General features: G+C 42.4%; 1 protein-coding gene across 1 annotated transcript in view; it reads right to left on the bottom strand.

Moving 5' to 3' along the window:
* The window catches only part of ZSWIM6 (zinc finger SWIM-type containing 6), a 149,200-nt gene that overhangs the window by 7,365 nt on the left and 125,119 nt on the right, over nucleotides 1-16,716 (bottom strand). Inside the window, 3 exon segments of the mRNA XM_025204027.1 lie at nucleotides 3,541-3,704; nucleotides 4,220-4,377; nucleotides 15,178-15,313. Coding sequence (XP_025059812.1) covers nucleotides 3,541-3,704; nucleotides 4,220-4,377; nucleotides 15,178-15,313 — 458 coding nt within the window.

Raw genomic sequence — 16,716 nt, forward strand, 5'->3', positions numbered from 1 at the left:
AAAAAAAAAACAACACACACAGGCATGAAAGCACAGAATCATCCAGACAGAAGGGACCTCAAGGGTTATCTGGTTCAACCCCCTGCACAAATGCTATTCCTAACCCATCCCTTCCAAGCCTCCTCTTGAAAACCTCCAATGAAGGAGATTCTACAATGGCCTTGGGCAGTCTGTTTCACTGACTTACTACCCAGACAGTAGGGAAGTTTTTCCTGAGATCTACTTTGCTGCAGTTGAAAGCCACTGCTTTAGGTCCTGACCTATAAGGCAAGGGAGAAGAGTTGTTCTCACTCCCTTTATGGAAGGCATTCAAACATTTGAAAACTTTTATCAGACCCCTGTTAATTTCCCTTTCTCTGAGCTAAACATGCCTAGCCCTCTCAACCTTTCCACATACAGTTTGCCTTCAAATCCCTGTATCATTTTTGCTGCTCATCCCTGGACCTTCTCCAGCTTCTCCATAATCTTTTTTAAATGCAGAGGCCAGAACTGCACACAATACCCAGAAGAGGCCTAATTAGCATCAAGCAGTATGGTACTATGACCTCCTGTGTCTTATACCTACACTCAATACAGCTCAACATTATATTTCCGTTTCTGCACCTGTATCAATTGCCGACTCATGTCAAATCTATGATCCAGCAAGATCCTTCTTAGCAGCGATAATGCCCCACCAGTTCTCTCTTATTTTGTATCTGGGGATATTTGGTTATTCTTTTGTAGGGTACAGCACCTTTATTTGTCTGCACTGAGCTTCATTTTGTTGTCTCTAGCCCAGCTCACCAATCTATCAAGATCCTTAAGCATTCTACCCTTACCCTCCGAAGTGTTTGCAGTCCTTCATGTCAAATGAAAAGGATTGCATTCATAAAATTATCTCTTCCCACAAACCTGTAAATCAGGACCCCCACAGCAATCTTGATAGAGCAAGGGAGAAGGATAAAAGCTAGGATGAGTTTACAGAATTTTAGACTCTGATGAAAGGTTTGAGCTTCTAAAAGTCTAGAAAAGATGACAGATCTTCCTGGAATGAGGAAGCCCTTACTACAGAAGATTAGCCAGTTACTGAGTATGCTTTACCAGTTTGCTCTGCTTCTCGTCTGTGGAGAAACCATGATGATTACTTTAAGGTAGAAAGCAGGGTAGATTTGCACTTTACAGACTAATCAAAGCACGTGGGAAAGGATGTACAGAAAGTGGAGTATAAAAAGAGATGCTGTATATTGTTACATTCATCTGGACTTTCTCTAGAAACCAAAGGACTTCCCATTTGATGGTGAAGGACTCTTAGCTCCAGAACAGACCATTCTAACTATAGTAAGATTCAGCAGGTCTACTGCAAAGTCATTAGAGGCTTCTCAGTCTTCCTAAGGAAAGATTTGAAGAATCCACCCATGCAAGTACCTCAGTCATTGATGCTGTTGACTACATTGGGAAGTTGCTGAGCTTTTAAACCTCTTTAGGTGATGGAGCCAAGGCTCATTTCCTAGTACTTATGGATTCCCAATACTTCTTGTCACAGCATAATTTGGAGAAGATTCTGATGCTCCCTTCTGGTTCTGAGCCTACTGCACAAAGGACCATGAAGAAAGATGCCTTGCATCCTGGCGGTCAGGCCAGACATATGTCTGTAAACAAGACAAATGGCAAAGGAAGAAGCCTACCATCTAAGTCTGGTTGGTTGGTTGGTTGGGGGGGGTTGGGTTGGGTTTCCCTTCCAACATACTGGAACCAAGGACCTCTGCAGAGTACTAAGGTACTGAGAAAAATGTCCCAGAAAATAAAGAATGGACTACAATTAAACAGAGGGTGGAAAAACCAGGAAGTATCTGTACTGATGAACACAGGTCTGTCTGCTACTTTGGTCAGAAGGAACCAAAATAGTGTGCAAAAAGTGAAGCATGCTCCAAGGCACGGGTGGCGATTCAGCGGCATATGTGTCGTAAGTGGCACAGGAAGCCTGTGGCCACATCTAGACAAGTGTGGACGGGTGGTATACACTGCACATGCAGGGGTTCCCTGCATTACTACCTTGCACCATGGGGGAGGTTTTGACCCTGGGAGAGCCTGGAGTAAAAAAAAAACCCATGTTGAAAAAAAGTGGGGCAGCGCACGCTGCCAAAAACTAGAAGCTGGATGGCCGGAGCCATGCTCCAGCTTTTGGCCAGGCTCCCAGCTGCAGAAGTGCTGTGGCTGCAGCTCCCAAAGGCCCCCAGGACCCAAAGGTAAGGCTGCTGGGGCCAGCACAGTTGCTGGCCCCAGCCTCCCCTACCTTACACAGGGTAACCTGACACATGCCAGAGCATGCACACCATGGGCATTCCCAGAGGACAAGTAGCAGTGGCACAAAATGTGCCGCTGCTATTTGTCCCAGGGCATCCATGCTCATCTGGATACAGCCTGTGGGGCACGTGAAATACCGGAGAAGGAGTAAGGGATCATAAAAGCAAATAGGGGAAAGGAGCAGAAAGCAGAGCAAGATATTGAACAAGGAGCAGAAAGCAGAGCAGTAGATCAGGCAGATGATGGGAGTGGCATTAGGGAAGGGAGCAGAGTTTAGCTTGATGCATGCCTTCCAAAAATGCTGGTCCCCAACTGCTCCAAAGGGTTTCACTGGCCCATACTGCACCATCAGTGCATCTAAAAAATGGGAATGCACAAGTGCCACTAGAAGAATATTTTCCTACAAGGAATGAGAAATATACACTTAACTTTCAAGCAGAATGTCTTGAAGAAACAACCCCTTGCAGATTGGAATAACTGCCTTGGAGGTCATTTTTTGTACACTACAGCATAATGCAAAAAGAACCATTCACTTGAATTAGATGTATAAAATGACTTCTGTGTTTTACATCACTTTTGCACTGGTCTGCAGACACAGGGTCTGCCTGTTTTAATTTATATGTATGCCTAAACCTGCCTAGCACCTTCTCTGCAGTATAGAATACCCAAAGCACTGCTCTCTGGCCAGCAATCTCAGCCTGAACACATTCCTATACAGCAACTGGGAACTTCTGAACTGAGGGAGTGCTTTTTCCAGGCTCTTTACATCAGCTGAATAGTGTAAAAGAGTTGAAACAGAAACTACAGTCTGCTGATATGTACTAACTAGCCAACTGCCCGTTAAGAAAGACAGGGGAGGAAGCGGACAGGGACAGAGTGCTGCCCCCCCCCCCAATCTGGGCACACTCCCCCTTCCCTCCTGCTGCTTGGGGTCCAGGCCCCCACCCCGCTCCATCTCCTGTGTCCCCACCCTCATGGCAGCAGGCTGCCTTCTGTCAGAACGCTTCCTCATGCTTTGATTAGCTGTTTGCCAGCCAATCAGAGCGTGAATAAAGTGTTATGGACAGAAAGACTTAGGCTTTTATAATATTAGACTATACAGTACACATCTCAGTAAATAAGAGCCTTAGGGAGACCTTGCATAAGTACGTACAATTCTCTGTAACTTCCATGAGAGCTTTGCCCATCAGTGCAGGGCTGCACTTGGCTAAAGGCTCACCTGTCTCTTATTGTAGCAAGAGTGAATTAGGGAAATACCTGAAGGCCCAACTCCAGAGAAACTTTCAGAAGAGTGATGTCTGGCAAACTGTCCATGAGCGTTGCAATTTTAAATGCATCTTGGGCAAGCTTGAAGATGTGCGATGAGGAGTGAATGTTTTTCTGGATGGATTCTAACACTGTTTCCAACCTCCGAACATCACCTGTAATGTAAGAAGAAAAGAGAACCATGATCCCCCCAAAAAATTAGTTCACCTAAAACATTCGCTAATGGTGCAGACACTAACTACAGCAAAGTAAGAGTTTCAGCTTATAAAAAGGCCTTATCACCATCACGTAGAAACAAAATCGGGAGATAGCACATAGCCCTCTGGTGCCTATTGGTGTGAAACTCAGTAAAAGCTAAAAACATCTTAATGATGTCAGAATTCTGGAAACGGTTCATCCATTCCTGAGTCTTACCATCACATTGTGACTCAGAAAAACAAATAGCCTCTCTCAGGCAAGAAAAAGCTGTCTGGTTTTTGTCCACCTGATCTAGCGACTCTGCTAAACACACAAGCAATAGGCTTAAAATCAGTTAAAGATTACTGATTCCCCAGGTTGCTGTCATTCTACAATTCAGATTCCTAAATTCTGATCCAAGTTGACTCTGCACAAGACACAATATTAAAAATGCACATAAACTGATATATCAGCTTCACTGACAACACTTTACCTTTGGCTGCTGTTAGCATAGTTGATGCTAACTCACACTGTTGGGACTCAATGTGACTGAGGGTGAACCAACGGGGATAACGATTTGGAACAACTGATGCAATGTGGTGTGGGCGGGACATATCTCCTGACGGAGCTGTAGATTCCAATACTAGCAACCTGAAAACAAACGCACATTTATTTATAGACAAACAGTATAATTGGTTACTTATAAGTAAAAACAAAGTCATGCAAATGCTTTGGCTTTCTTATGAATCACTGGCAACATGTAGGGGATGCATGCAGAAACACATGCCACCCCTGAGACTGGCAGTGAACCTCCTGAAAGAAGTGCTGTTGCTGCTGCCAGCAGCGCCTGTGGGCAGTCATGGCTCACTGCCTCCTCCCAGCACCGCCGCAGCCACCTGCAGGAGCTCCCTGCTCGCTGCTGCCATGCCCCTGCCGCCGCCGCCACCACCACCACCTATGGGCGGTCACATAAGCCCCCAGGCTCTGGGGGCACACGTCGTTCATGTTATGAATCATGCTCACTTCAACTGCAAAAGATATCGTAAATTCCTGATAGAACTTCAGAACTGATTTGACAAAAGCCAAAAATGATTGCAAAGCATCCAAATCTAAACACATCACCCCAAGCAAGAGAAAAAGTAGACCTTGCAGGAAAACGAAGCTGGCTGCTGCTGAGGGTCATTGTTATGTGCTCAGTGACCCAAAGGGCTGAAATGAATTTCATTTCAAGGCTCTGATTCAAATACTGAAGGGGGGGAAGTGGAGAACTTCTCAATGACAGTAACAGCCAGCAATTTTTCTCCAAAATATATCTGACTTGTACATGCACTTCTCCACTAGAACAGTGTGCAATGGATAGCAGAAATTCTTAGTATTCAAGACTATCAATATTCAAAAGACAATCTGATATTTTATTCCTGAACTATAAAAGTCAAGTATTTTTCTTCTTTTAACTTCTTGGCAGAGTACTAGAAACTGCAGTATGTTCATACACTACCCTGTCCCGATCAAAGCCTCTAACATTAACAATAACAAGTAGAAGAGTCTAATCAGATTTCCTTGCTGGCACCAGTGTATGAACCAAAGGTTTGTATTTTTATGGATTTACCCAAACCTAAAACAATCTTACTACTTAGGGAGAATTTAAATGCAGAGAATACATCAACATCTTTCCTGTATTGATATGCTTGGCAGAACTACTACCACCTTAGTGGGCAAGGTGATGATATCCCGTCTCCCACTCAAAGCCAATATAACTAGATAAACACCATTAGACATAAATAGGCCATTGTCAGTTGGAAGGAAAAGAGCTATTCTCATTCTAGAGGATGATAATTAAGGGTAGCTTCAGGATGTGAAAACTTAATGAGACGTCAAATGAAAACCACAAAAGACATGTCAAGAAGCAAAGCCTCCCAGTCTCTGGACTAGTGTTAATGAAACAATCTTGGCTTACAGAATAGTTGCGATGCTCTGATCAGTTACTGGTAAAGCATGACATTTTGTCCCAGTTTCACCTGTCTTGATGCTTGGACATTTTCCCTTATGTCTGTCTCCTCTAGCTCTCCCTCTTTTCCTTCTTTTAAAGCCCCTCTCTTCTTGACTTGAATTGTATTTGAATAGCAACTGATCTCCAGACATGGCTCCACAAAGCCGACAGACATTGTCTCCTACTTGGCCATTTACCTGAACTTCTCCAAAGTACTACAAGAGTGGTATCTCTTATGATTTGGAATTTTCTTACCCTATTGTGGAAGTGTTCTTCACGCATGTTGCATGGCTCCAAACACCAAGACACGCAGAGCACAAGACAACATCAACTGATACAAATACAGTCTCTGAGGGTCATGTACCTGAGTTAGCTATACAAGATAGTTCAAGTACTAGCAGACTAACTGTGGTACCAGGGAGCTTAGGGAAGACAAACTGCCCAAGCCTTTGCCTTCCTTCAAGATGGTCTGTACTGCACACTATGCTGTTGCATCAACAGTACTACTAGTACCCAGCCAACCAGCCTTTTGTAGAATGAAGCTGTCCACTGCTGAGGAACATAGCTATGCTCTCAGTGATCCACAGAGCTGAAAACTTTTCCTTCCCACCTCAGTACTTGAATCAGGGCCTTGCAATGGAAGTGAAGATAGTCTCAATGACAGTGACAACCAGCAATGTTTTATCCCTAAATCATCAGCAATTCCTTGCAGTCAAGGATGACTGTCTTCCACGACCATCTTATCTATGGGTCCAAAGACAGCTGACATGGCCCATCTAGAATCAACGCTGTTGCAACTCGGGCACATATTTCCATGCAGGATAGGTGGCTCTGATTTCGTGGCTCAGTGCATGACATGCAATTTCTGTCACTCCAGTTTTTCCACCTCCTATTGTTGTCATAAGGTTTCAAAGTACTGAGAGCCTTGAAGCAGTCTCTTCCTCCATTTGGGGCAGTCCTGGGCAATAGTCTCCCATGACTTGGTATCAATATTGCATTTTTTTTTAAGTTGACCTTGAAGACATCCTTGAAGAGCTTTCTCTGCCTTTCTTTTAAGAGTATACCTTGACTGAGCTGGGAGAATAAAAGTTGCTTTGGGAGTCAAGTTGGACATCCAGGTCACATGGCTGGCCCAAGTACAGTTCATGTTGGATGATCATCACCTCAGTGATCATCACCTCAGTGATCATAGTGTTTGCTTATAAGAGGACGCTAACACTGATGCATCTGTTTACCCATTGGATTTGAAGGATCTTCTGTAAATAGCATTAATGATACGTCTCCAGTGACTTCTCTTGAGGTGTCTTCTCTATGTTGTTCACATCTCAACTACATAAAGCAAAGTGAGGACCACAACTGCTTGATAAACTACGAGCTTGGCTTTGGAAATGTCACAATCTTCGAATACCCATTTCCTCAGGCATCTGAAGGCTGCACTTGTACATCTGAGGCAATGCTGGATTTCTTTGTTGATGTCCGACTTCCACGAGAGAGCTTCTGAGAAACGAGAAACGCTCAACATTCTCCAGTGTCACCATGAATCTAGTTACCAGAGCTGGGCACTACTCATTAAGAGCTCGTTGATGAAGGGCCTTAGTCTTCTGAATGTTAACCATCAATCCCATTATCTCATATGCTTTGGTAAAGATGTCAACAATTGCCTGAAGGTCTGCTTCCAAGTGAGCACAGTCTACAACATCATCAGCGTACTGAAGCTTGATGACCAAGATCAGAGCGGTCTTGGTTCTGGCTTGGAGTCAGCCGAGATTAAACAGCTTACCGTCCATTCCGTAGTTTAGATCCACTCTGACTGGAAGCTTGTTGGTCAGATGTAGCATCGTGGTAAGGAATATCAAGAAGAGTACTAGAGTGATGACACAGCCTTGCTTAACTACTCAAAGGGATCTGTGATAGATCTGTTACTGAAAACCACTATTTGCATACTGTCATGAAGCAGGCAAGGAATGGTGACAAATTCTGGTGGGCATCTGTATTTCAAAAGGATCCTCCAGAGTGCTTCCTGGTTGATAGAGTTAAAGGCTTTTGTGACAAAGAGGGCCATGTAGAAAGTTTATGTTGTTCCTGGCATTTTTCTTGTAGCTGGAGAACAGTGAAGATCAGGTCAGTTGTGCCTCTTGATGCCCTAAACCCACACAGATTCTGTGAAGAGTTCTTCAGCAAGCGGCAGGAGACAGTTCAGGAGGGTTCTTGCAATGATCTTTCCTGTGGTGGGCAGCAAGGTATTCCCTCTATAATTTCCAGTCAGACTAGTCTCCTTTCTTGAAGACTGTCACGATCATGAGGTCTCATGATTTCTTCATCATTCCAGATCCTTAAGATGAGGACATGGAGCTCTGATGTGAGAGCCTCTCCCCCTGCTTGAAGATTTCAATGGGAATTCTATCAGCTCCAGATGCCTTATCATTCTTCATCTGCTTGATGGCTTTCCTCACCTCGTCATCCATTCGAGGGGTTCCAAGATCGTTGCTTCTCCACTAGAATAGTGTGCAATGGTGGAGATACTCTAGTTTAAAGCTAGTGTGACTAGATTTACATGAGGTACAGTCCCAGCAGGGACTACTGTGTAGGTATAATAGGTTGATTAGGTACAAATCATCCTTTTCTATCTTCCCATCCCATAAGCAATCAGGCATGCATGGCACTCACTCACTCAGCCCAATAACCTTAAAAAGAAATTTACTTTATGGTTTCTCAAATCTAGTCTTCTTACTCTCGGACTATTTTAGGGTCAAGGATGCAGTCGTTTTTAAGAGTCAGCTGAATTTTTTTTTTTTGATGGGGTGATGTCGGGGGAGGAAGGAAGCAATCTCTTTGATCAGGAAAGGATCTTGGAAAAATCAAATGTGCTGAGACAATTTCTCACTGACAAATTTAGTCAATGTAATTTGCAGCGTTTGAGTAGCCAGAATTCTCTAGATCCTCTAGGTAACTGTAGCAGAGTATTTTGCTTCCTCACTGAAAAATCCAGAATCTATTTGTAAAACTGATGCAATTTTACAAAAGTCATTCCATTCATTTCAGATTCCTGAAATGAATACTAGAATAACTTCAAAGAGAAAAAAGATCAACTTGAACCTACACAAAAGCATTTATACAAAGTGTGTGCCTGTGTGCACGTGCATGTGTGTGTGTTGGGGGGGTGGGGAGGGGGAGTGTGAAGGGGGTGCATGTATATGCACACATACTAAACAGCCTTGAGTAGGCATAGAAAGTTTTAAATGTTTCAGGTACACAAACCACCCCCACCCCGGCTCTGTTACATGTAGAATGAGTGCACAGAGGGACCAGTTAATAGGTTATGAATGCCAGAAACCAGAAAAAAAGCATGAGTAAGACAGATCTGGGGAATCTTACATTTACATTTCTCTTTATATTTCACTACTACCACCTAGCTTCCATGACCTTCTGCCAGTCCATTGTAAAAGGTTCTTTTGTGAACTGCCTGTTTTCCCATATTAGTTTTAACAGATTATAAAACAGAGTGGATGCAAACTGCAGCAGATATGAAGGCCTCAATTAGATCCAGTCAAGCATATTTATTATTCTCACTTTCTGAAATGTCATTTTCAAAATGCAATGAATTATTGAGCAAGGTTTCAGCTGAAGCTACCTTTTGATTAGACATTGCCTGCTTCCAAAAATCCAGATCATAAACACTCCTCATATGCAGCCAAGTTCTGCCAGTAATGGGTGCTAGGGATTTAACGCAGCCCTACGTAAGATCTTATTGCATTGTTTTTCAACAAGTATGATATTACCACAAGTACAAAAAGGATAACTCGGATTGCAGGTGATTAACCAAGTAGACTGCCTCTGCAGAAGCTGCATACTGCTGGAGACTGAGAAGCATCTAGGCAGCACCGACTACTTGTGGTAGCACAGATGGTCCCTTGAACAGAAGATACCATGGCTCCAGGGGTCTGCCATACTTTTCTGACTATTCCATAGAATGAAGACTCCAAAAAGTGAAGGAGCATAGATGGTTGTGAATACACAGAGATGAGAGAACTGCTGCTACAAACAAACAACTTCTTCCATCTGGAATTACCTCTTGTTTTTTTCCAAACAGAGGGCCTAATTAGTTGTAACACCATCAGAAAAGGCAGCCAAAACCCAGACATAGAGGGACTTGTATACAGGGATTGCGGTTTTGCGGAAACCAGGAAGTCTGGGATTGCCTGCAAAATCCGCGGGGCGGGAAAAAAAAAAAAACAAAACGTAATCAAAATAAGTTTTTATTAAGTCTTCCCCTCCCAGGCAGACCTCACAGCCCACCAAGGAGGGGGAAGGCAAGAGGCTGGCTGGCAAGGCAACGCAAAAGGGGCAGCAGACAAGATGGTGGCTACCCCTCCTTGGGTCTCTCCACCGATCAGTGCTGAGGGGCAGGGCCAGATGAAGGTCAGTCAGCAATTAAGATTGCAATCACCCCCTTGTCTCCCCCACCCTCAAATTCAGGATGAGACTGAATTTCCACTGCTCTCCCAGATGCAAGTGCCTCTCAGAGCTGTAGTTAGGTACATATACGAGCTGAGATACACACTGTGAATCCCCATCCTGCTCTTATGTGTCTGTCATTCCTTCGGGCCCGGATGATTGTCTTGCTCTTCTTTTACAGAACTGCCAATGGAGAAAGGTGGGGACACCACCACCGCCACCTCCAGCATGTACCCTGTTCTTGAATGAAAGTGGCTGTGAATGCTAAGTTTTGTGATTAACTCCTAGCTGTTCATTTGTAAGAAATATGCCTTGAGCATGTCTATGAGACTGGGCCCCTCAGGGGACATGGGTGCAAGGATGCCTAGTCCATGATCCCCAAATGGTCTTAGGAAGCAAATGGCAACATCTTTGGGCACATGCAGTAGTAGAACTTTAGGTGCTTTACCTTTAATGGAAAAACATGCCTACAGTAATCCAGCTGTCTAAGAAGGCTAGGCAGTTTATCTGTAGATCACTCACGACACCAAGAGGACACCAAAAGACGCTGTTACAATGCAACTGTAAACATCTGCATGATTCTGTAGCATTATAAGGTTGGCACAAACACTCCAACATTACCCCCGTTTCATTTGGGTCAAAGGCTGATTAAACTAACTTATGATTCTACAAGATTCTGCAGAATTTTACAGTTAAATCTGATGCATACTCCTAAGCAACAGCTCCCCCTTCTTTTTAAAAGTGGTGGCAAGGTATATTTGTCTACATAATTCAGTGTTTAAGTTCTGCATAAGCTTCAGGGTTTGTTGTTTTTTTTTTGTAGAACTGACCATATTTAAATGGCCCCTTTGAAAAGAGTAGCTTAAGTGAATAGTAAAAGACTGACTTCCTGCCTCTCGCTGCACTCCTAACTCAAGCAGTGTGTGAGAAGGTCTGAGTGGAGCAGCTTTACAGATTTTGGAGTTGAAAAAAATGTTTATTTTCACCTACGTTGCAGCACTTGTCTGAGACCTTGTGAAATAGATGTCCAGGATTTCTGTAACTGAAGAAGTCTTAGTTTACAGGAGTTACAACTCAGCATCACCACAGAAGACTTGACCCTTCAGGCAAATATGCCTCCCCCTTCTCCTCAAGTCAATAGAAACTGAGCTTCTCTCCAAGTTTGAATCGGGAGCCTGAAAGCTTTTCCTGTGTACCACTGAGTTGTCTCTTTGGCTTGGAGGTTGATTAGATGAGAAGAGGGTATCCGGTCTTGGCAGCTTCTCACAAGAGATCGAGAATGCAGACATGGGTGATTAACATAACTGAATCATGTACCCTCAATCCATGATCTGCAAATGTTGCTTCTCAGGCAATAGTCACCATTGAAGTAGTTAAAATAAAATACCTCCCCCCCCGCAAAGTTGAGCACCAAATGGAGAGAAAAAAAAAAAATGAAGGGCCTTGGGTTAATTAATTCCCTCATCTGCCTTTGCAGGTACAGTCAGAGAGCATTAAGGAGAACAGCTCTGCTGACAGCCCCTGCAATCTAACCCATATGATACTAACACATGGGATTGAACAGACAAACCATTTCACTGCTGAAGTTGTGCAAGTAGGTAGGAACTGCCTTTTGGACTCAGAATATGTCTTTATACTAGAAGATAGTTGGGAGACCTGCAATACTCTAGCCATCAATTTGGTTTTATTGAATCTCTCCAACATATATAATTTGTTTTCATTTACAAAACACATGATTTTATGTTTTACAAAACTATGACTCATGTTTCTGGAGAAAAACCCAGTCCTTACCCAGGAGAGATCAGTGTCAACTATAGTACCTTCTCTCTCCTGGGTAAGGACTGCAGTTATTGGTTGCCTTTTGCCCAAAAGTATGAGTGTTTAAATCGCTTATTTTATTAATCCCATCATATATAACCATGGTTATTATTCATCTCTCTACTACTTTTTGGTAGCCTGGCAAAGGGCTTAGCCTCAAGGATCTCTCTTGGGGCAGTAAGGACCACAGGTTAATCATGCATCATTTAAGAAAAATATTGTTTCATCAGCTTTAAAATTAAAAGGTTATTATTCTACTATTGTAAGACAAAAAAAGTAAGTAGCTTTGAGTTAACCAGTGAACAAGCCTTTCCTATTTTACATACCTTAACAGGTTTCCTTTTTCCTCCCCCATTTCCTCTAAACTTTTGTGTGCGCGGGTATTTAAGGGTTAAAGCACTCAAGATGTTTGCTCAGGAAATATATGCCTACACACAGAATGGTGGTCCAAAAGGCTGAAGTGTGGCAGCAGAACTAAATGCAGTGTGCAAGTTAAGGGTGCATCACATATAATAAGAATATGTACTGCTCACTACCATGCTTGTCTTCTAATGCTGTTCTTGTAGGTTGGACAGTTTTCATGGACTGGTCCACAATGGCATCTAAATTGTCTTTCCTGGGAAAGAGGTGGTTTAGAATTACCTATGCAGTGCGGCATATCAATAACTGAAATTGTTACTTGTAAATTTTGAATTTCATTGGTCAGTGAAGCAGTCATCTGGTTTAGGCAGGGCTTCTCAGCAACCCGTTTCTCTCTAACCTAAATGTGTTTTTTTCTATTCTCCATATCATTAATAAATATTATGCAGCAGTCCTGTAGTATGCATCCCTTATACAACTCTGTTGACTTCATACCATGTTAAAATTGATGATTCAATCAGACTGCTTTCTACCTCTTCACCAGTTTCTAATCTACCAGAAATGTTGCATTTCATCATTTGACTACTTAGTTAAACAACATGTTGCAAAAGACTTTCACTACTTTTGGGGAGTCCAAATTCATTATGTGAATAGGTTTCTTCTTTCTTATTTTTTGGACAGCTACAAAGAATTCCAATCACTGGCAAAGTCCCTTTACCTTGTCTGTTCCACGCAGCTCAGTCATCTTTAAGTGTAAATAGTTTATACAGTACAAGGCTCCCTGGAAGTTGAAAGGTATTCAAGCCTACAGTCTTTTCTTTAAAATCAGATTACATATCTAGAGGTCCTTTTGCAGGCTCCACTAGTAAGCAACTAATATTGTGGCTCTAATGTGCAACAGTGCCAGGCAGTATTAGAAACTGTACAAATAGGAAGAAACATTCCCTGCCCTGAAGAGCTTACAAATCTAAGAATAATTGCAATTTAAATTCAATTTAAATTGTCAGTTTATTACTGACAATCTGCTCTGCAAACCTAAAATGCCCTATTTGCCAATGAAAGCTTCACCCAGCTGTCAATTTTTCCTTTCTATTTCTTAATTTGAATGACACCCTTTTGGCTAGAGCAGAGAGGGAATAAACAAAGTATTTAAGCCAAGGAGCATGGAAGCACAAGAATACATAGGTATAAACGGAACGTGAATAAATTTAGGCTGGAAAAGAAGTGGTGATTTCTAACCAGCGGATAAGTGTTTGGAATGGACTTCCACTATGGGCAGTGGGAGCAAAAACTTGGAGCTTGACCAGTTCTGAAGAGGGCCCATGTGATGCGGTCTCCTGTGATAGCAGTAGACTGGATTCAAGGACTCAGGACATTCCTGTCAGTCTTATGTTCCTAAATTCTTACAGCCTGACTGGTCAACATGTTACTCGCTCTTTCCTGCTTTGTTCTACCTCTGGAACAAATGCAAAGGTGTCAATAAAAGGATCCTTTCCAGTATGACCTGGAACTAGTTTCTTTAGAAAGCAATTTAGTGTGCTATACCTCCCTAAATCATGCCCCCATATGAGGACTGATGGGCCATGTAATTTGCAGATAAGGAATAACAATGAGTAATTTAGCTTCAGATTTCATGCAATCACCCTCATTTTCCTAGTCTATATATATATATATATATTCTGCTTGTCGGAATGAGGCCTTAGATTTCTTCTTATGTCCAGTTGCCAGTTACTGGGACTTCTTAGCAGTTTATGGATACAAAGTAATAATCCAGGTAGGGGTAGTTCCTTCACTACACTCAGTACAGAAAATAAGAGTTTTACATTGCTAAAGTTATGTTTTCCAAGCTTCCCTCATAATGATGTACAGCAAAATCCCTGTTATCCAGGACAAGTGGGGAACGGAGGATGCCGGTAACCTAAAAATGCTGGTTACCTGAGACACATGGGTTTCTGGCCACACAGGGCGGGGCAGGGCAGTGGTCACGCACAGAGCGGTGCCAGCGCAGGGTGGTGGGTGACAGCCGCTGCATGCAAGTCCCCCGTCCCCCACCCCTGGCCAGCTAGAAATTCTCTGAAGGGGCCAAGCCCATACAGAAACTGAACACTCCCTTGGAAATGTCCTTCTTTCAGATGTTGCAGACAACTGGGATGCTAGACCATGAAGTGTTTTATTGCTACCTGACAACTCATCTGCATTTCATTCTGTGTGGATCTGTAAGTGCTCTTAATTAAGAAGCAGGCAAAAAACTGGTTCAGACTACATAGCAACACAGACCATTATGCCTTAAATCTACTATATAAAATTAATTTGTAAAATAAAGGTGGTAGAACAAGCCAACCTACAAAACAGTCTAGAGAGCAGATGATCCTAAGCCCTGCCACTTTGTGATTAAGAAACTCTGGAATGCCAGGGTCGTAATCCCAATAATACCCACCCATAGAACGTACAGATCAGCAAGAGAGTCCTTGAGTTAACTGTATTCTGTTTGGATGAGGATGTTTGTAACACTGCAGCACACATCCAAAGAATGGAGCTCTGCAAAGGAGGATTAGATAACTCCAATGCACTTGATAAAAACAATTTAACCAAATACCTATAGAACAGATATTAATTGTTGTACTTTTTAACTTATCTTTTACAGATGGTGAACCTGAAGCACAGAGATTAAAGTAACTATTCCTAAATGTAACAGCACTGGTATCAGAACGTAGGAAAACCCCAACCTTTATTGCCAAACCTTTCTTTTCCAGTGTTAAGCAGTTTATAGTTATTTTTTCCTGAGCAGAATTCCCATTTCTCTTTCTAGATGAGCTCTGAATACATACCGCATGGCTCTCAGTGCAGTTTTGTATGCCAATTCAGCATCATGAGGTAGGAGAGAGGTGAAGAGATACTTGGCAAATGTGTGCATTGGAACGCTCTCTCGATGGATGATTTCGCCTAAACCACTATATGGTCCAGCTGTGTGAGAGAGAGAAAAAGAGATGCACACTCTTTATAGGTTGCCAAACCCCCCCCAAAAACAACCCCCCCCCAATACTTTTTGGATATTTTAAAAACACTGTTCCAATTATTAATTGTTAATAAACTGAAAATAAAAGACATTGTTCAACATAAGGGGAATCTATTCCAATAATCCCAGGGAAAATATTTACAAATGACTGGGTATATGCTCTTTGGGGAAGATTGATAGCATGTGCATATTGACTAGTACTGAATGCATTGCTGATGCTAAATAAAAACCATAATACAATGCAAGGTGCCTTGTACGGCTCAGTGCAGGCATCCCAAATCCCATGGGACAAGGCACTCTCCTCAATTTATAGGCAGAAAACAACACAAGGTGGCACTTCATTGAATAATTTTTTAGACAGGCACAGACTTTTGTTGGCTATAGCCTATGAAAGCTGATGCCCTTCTGAATTAGTCTACAAGGTGCCACCCTGGCTTGCCTTCTGCTAACTTCAGATAACCACAGCTAGCTACCTTTCTCTACTCAATTTATAGATTGCCAAGAAATATTTTAGAACAAACGTTTATAATGAAAACCTGCAATTTAAGTGAATGTAGTGTAGGAAGCAGCTATCTTACAGAGGATCAGCTTTCACACACACATTGTTGGGCCTCCTGACTGCTGAACTCCAACAGTCAGCAACAAGTTGCTGTTGTTCTTCGTATTTTGTGTCAATGCCTTTAAGTGCAAAGAAGTATAATCAGGAGAATGGTTCCAAACAAAGCCCAACATCATCATTTTTGAATTATAATAAATCAAACTAGTTTTGATCACCTGTGTTCCCCAACTTGCAAGAGGATAAGCCTTCTCCATGTATACTTGCAGATTTCTGCACTGAGCAAGAGGAGTTGGGGTTACAATTAAGAGACGGTTAGGGGAAATTCCTGTTTTGCCCGCATGTGCATGCGTGCAACTTACACCCTCTTCCTTTAATATTGCATGGCTCCCTGATTACAAATCCATAAAACAACTATAATGTAGACAGGAAAAGCTCAAAGGCACAGATCCACAAAAATATTTAGGTCCCTTTATACACTTATACCTTTGTGTGTTTGGATCCAGCCCCCCCAGTGAAAACGATGGCAAATTTCAGACAGAAGTTTTTTATTGTAGCCCTTAAACAAGGAGGCTTATATTTGTGTGCAAAGGGAAAATGCTCTCTATTAAGGGCAGAATAGAGTCCACTTGGACTTAACACTACCAACCTGAAGCCAAAACCCATAATATGGGTATATTAAAAAATCACAAGTCAGTTCCACTGCAGATTTAAAAAAAAATACAACATTAAGCATGTAAAATTTCAGCTCCAGTGGTGAATGGGTCTGAAAACTGCCATATATATATATATATA

This window comes from Alligator sinensis, unplaced genomic scaffold (genome assembly GCF_000455745.1).
Source record: "Alligator sinensis unplaced genomic scaffold, ASM45574v1 scaffold862_1, whole genome shotgun sequence".
NCBI classification, from domain to species: domain Eukaryota; kingdom Metazoa; phylum Chordata; order Crocodylia; family Alligatoridae; genus Alligator; species Alligator sinensis.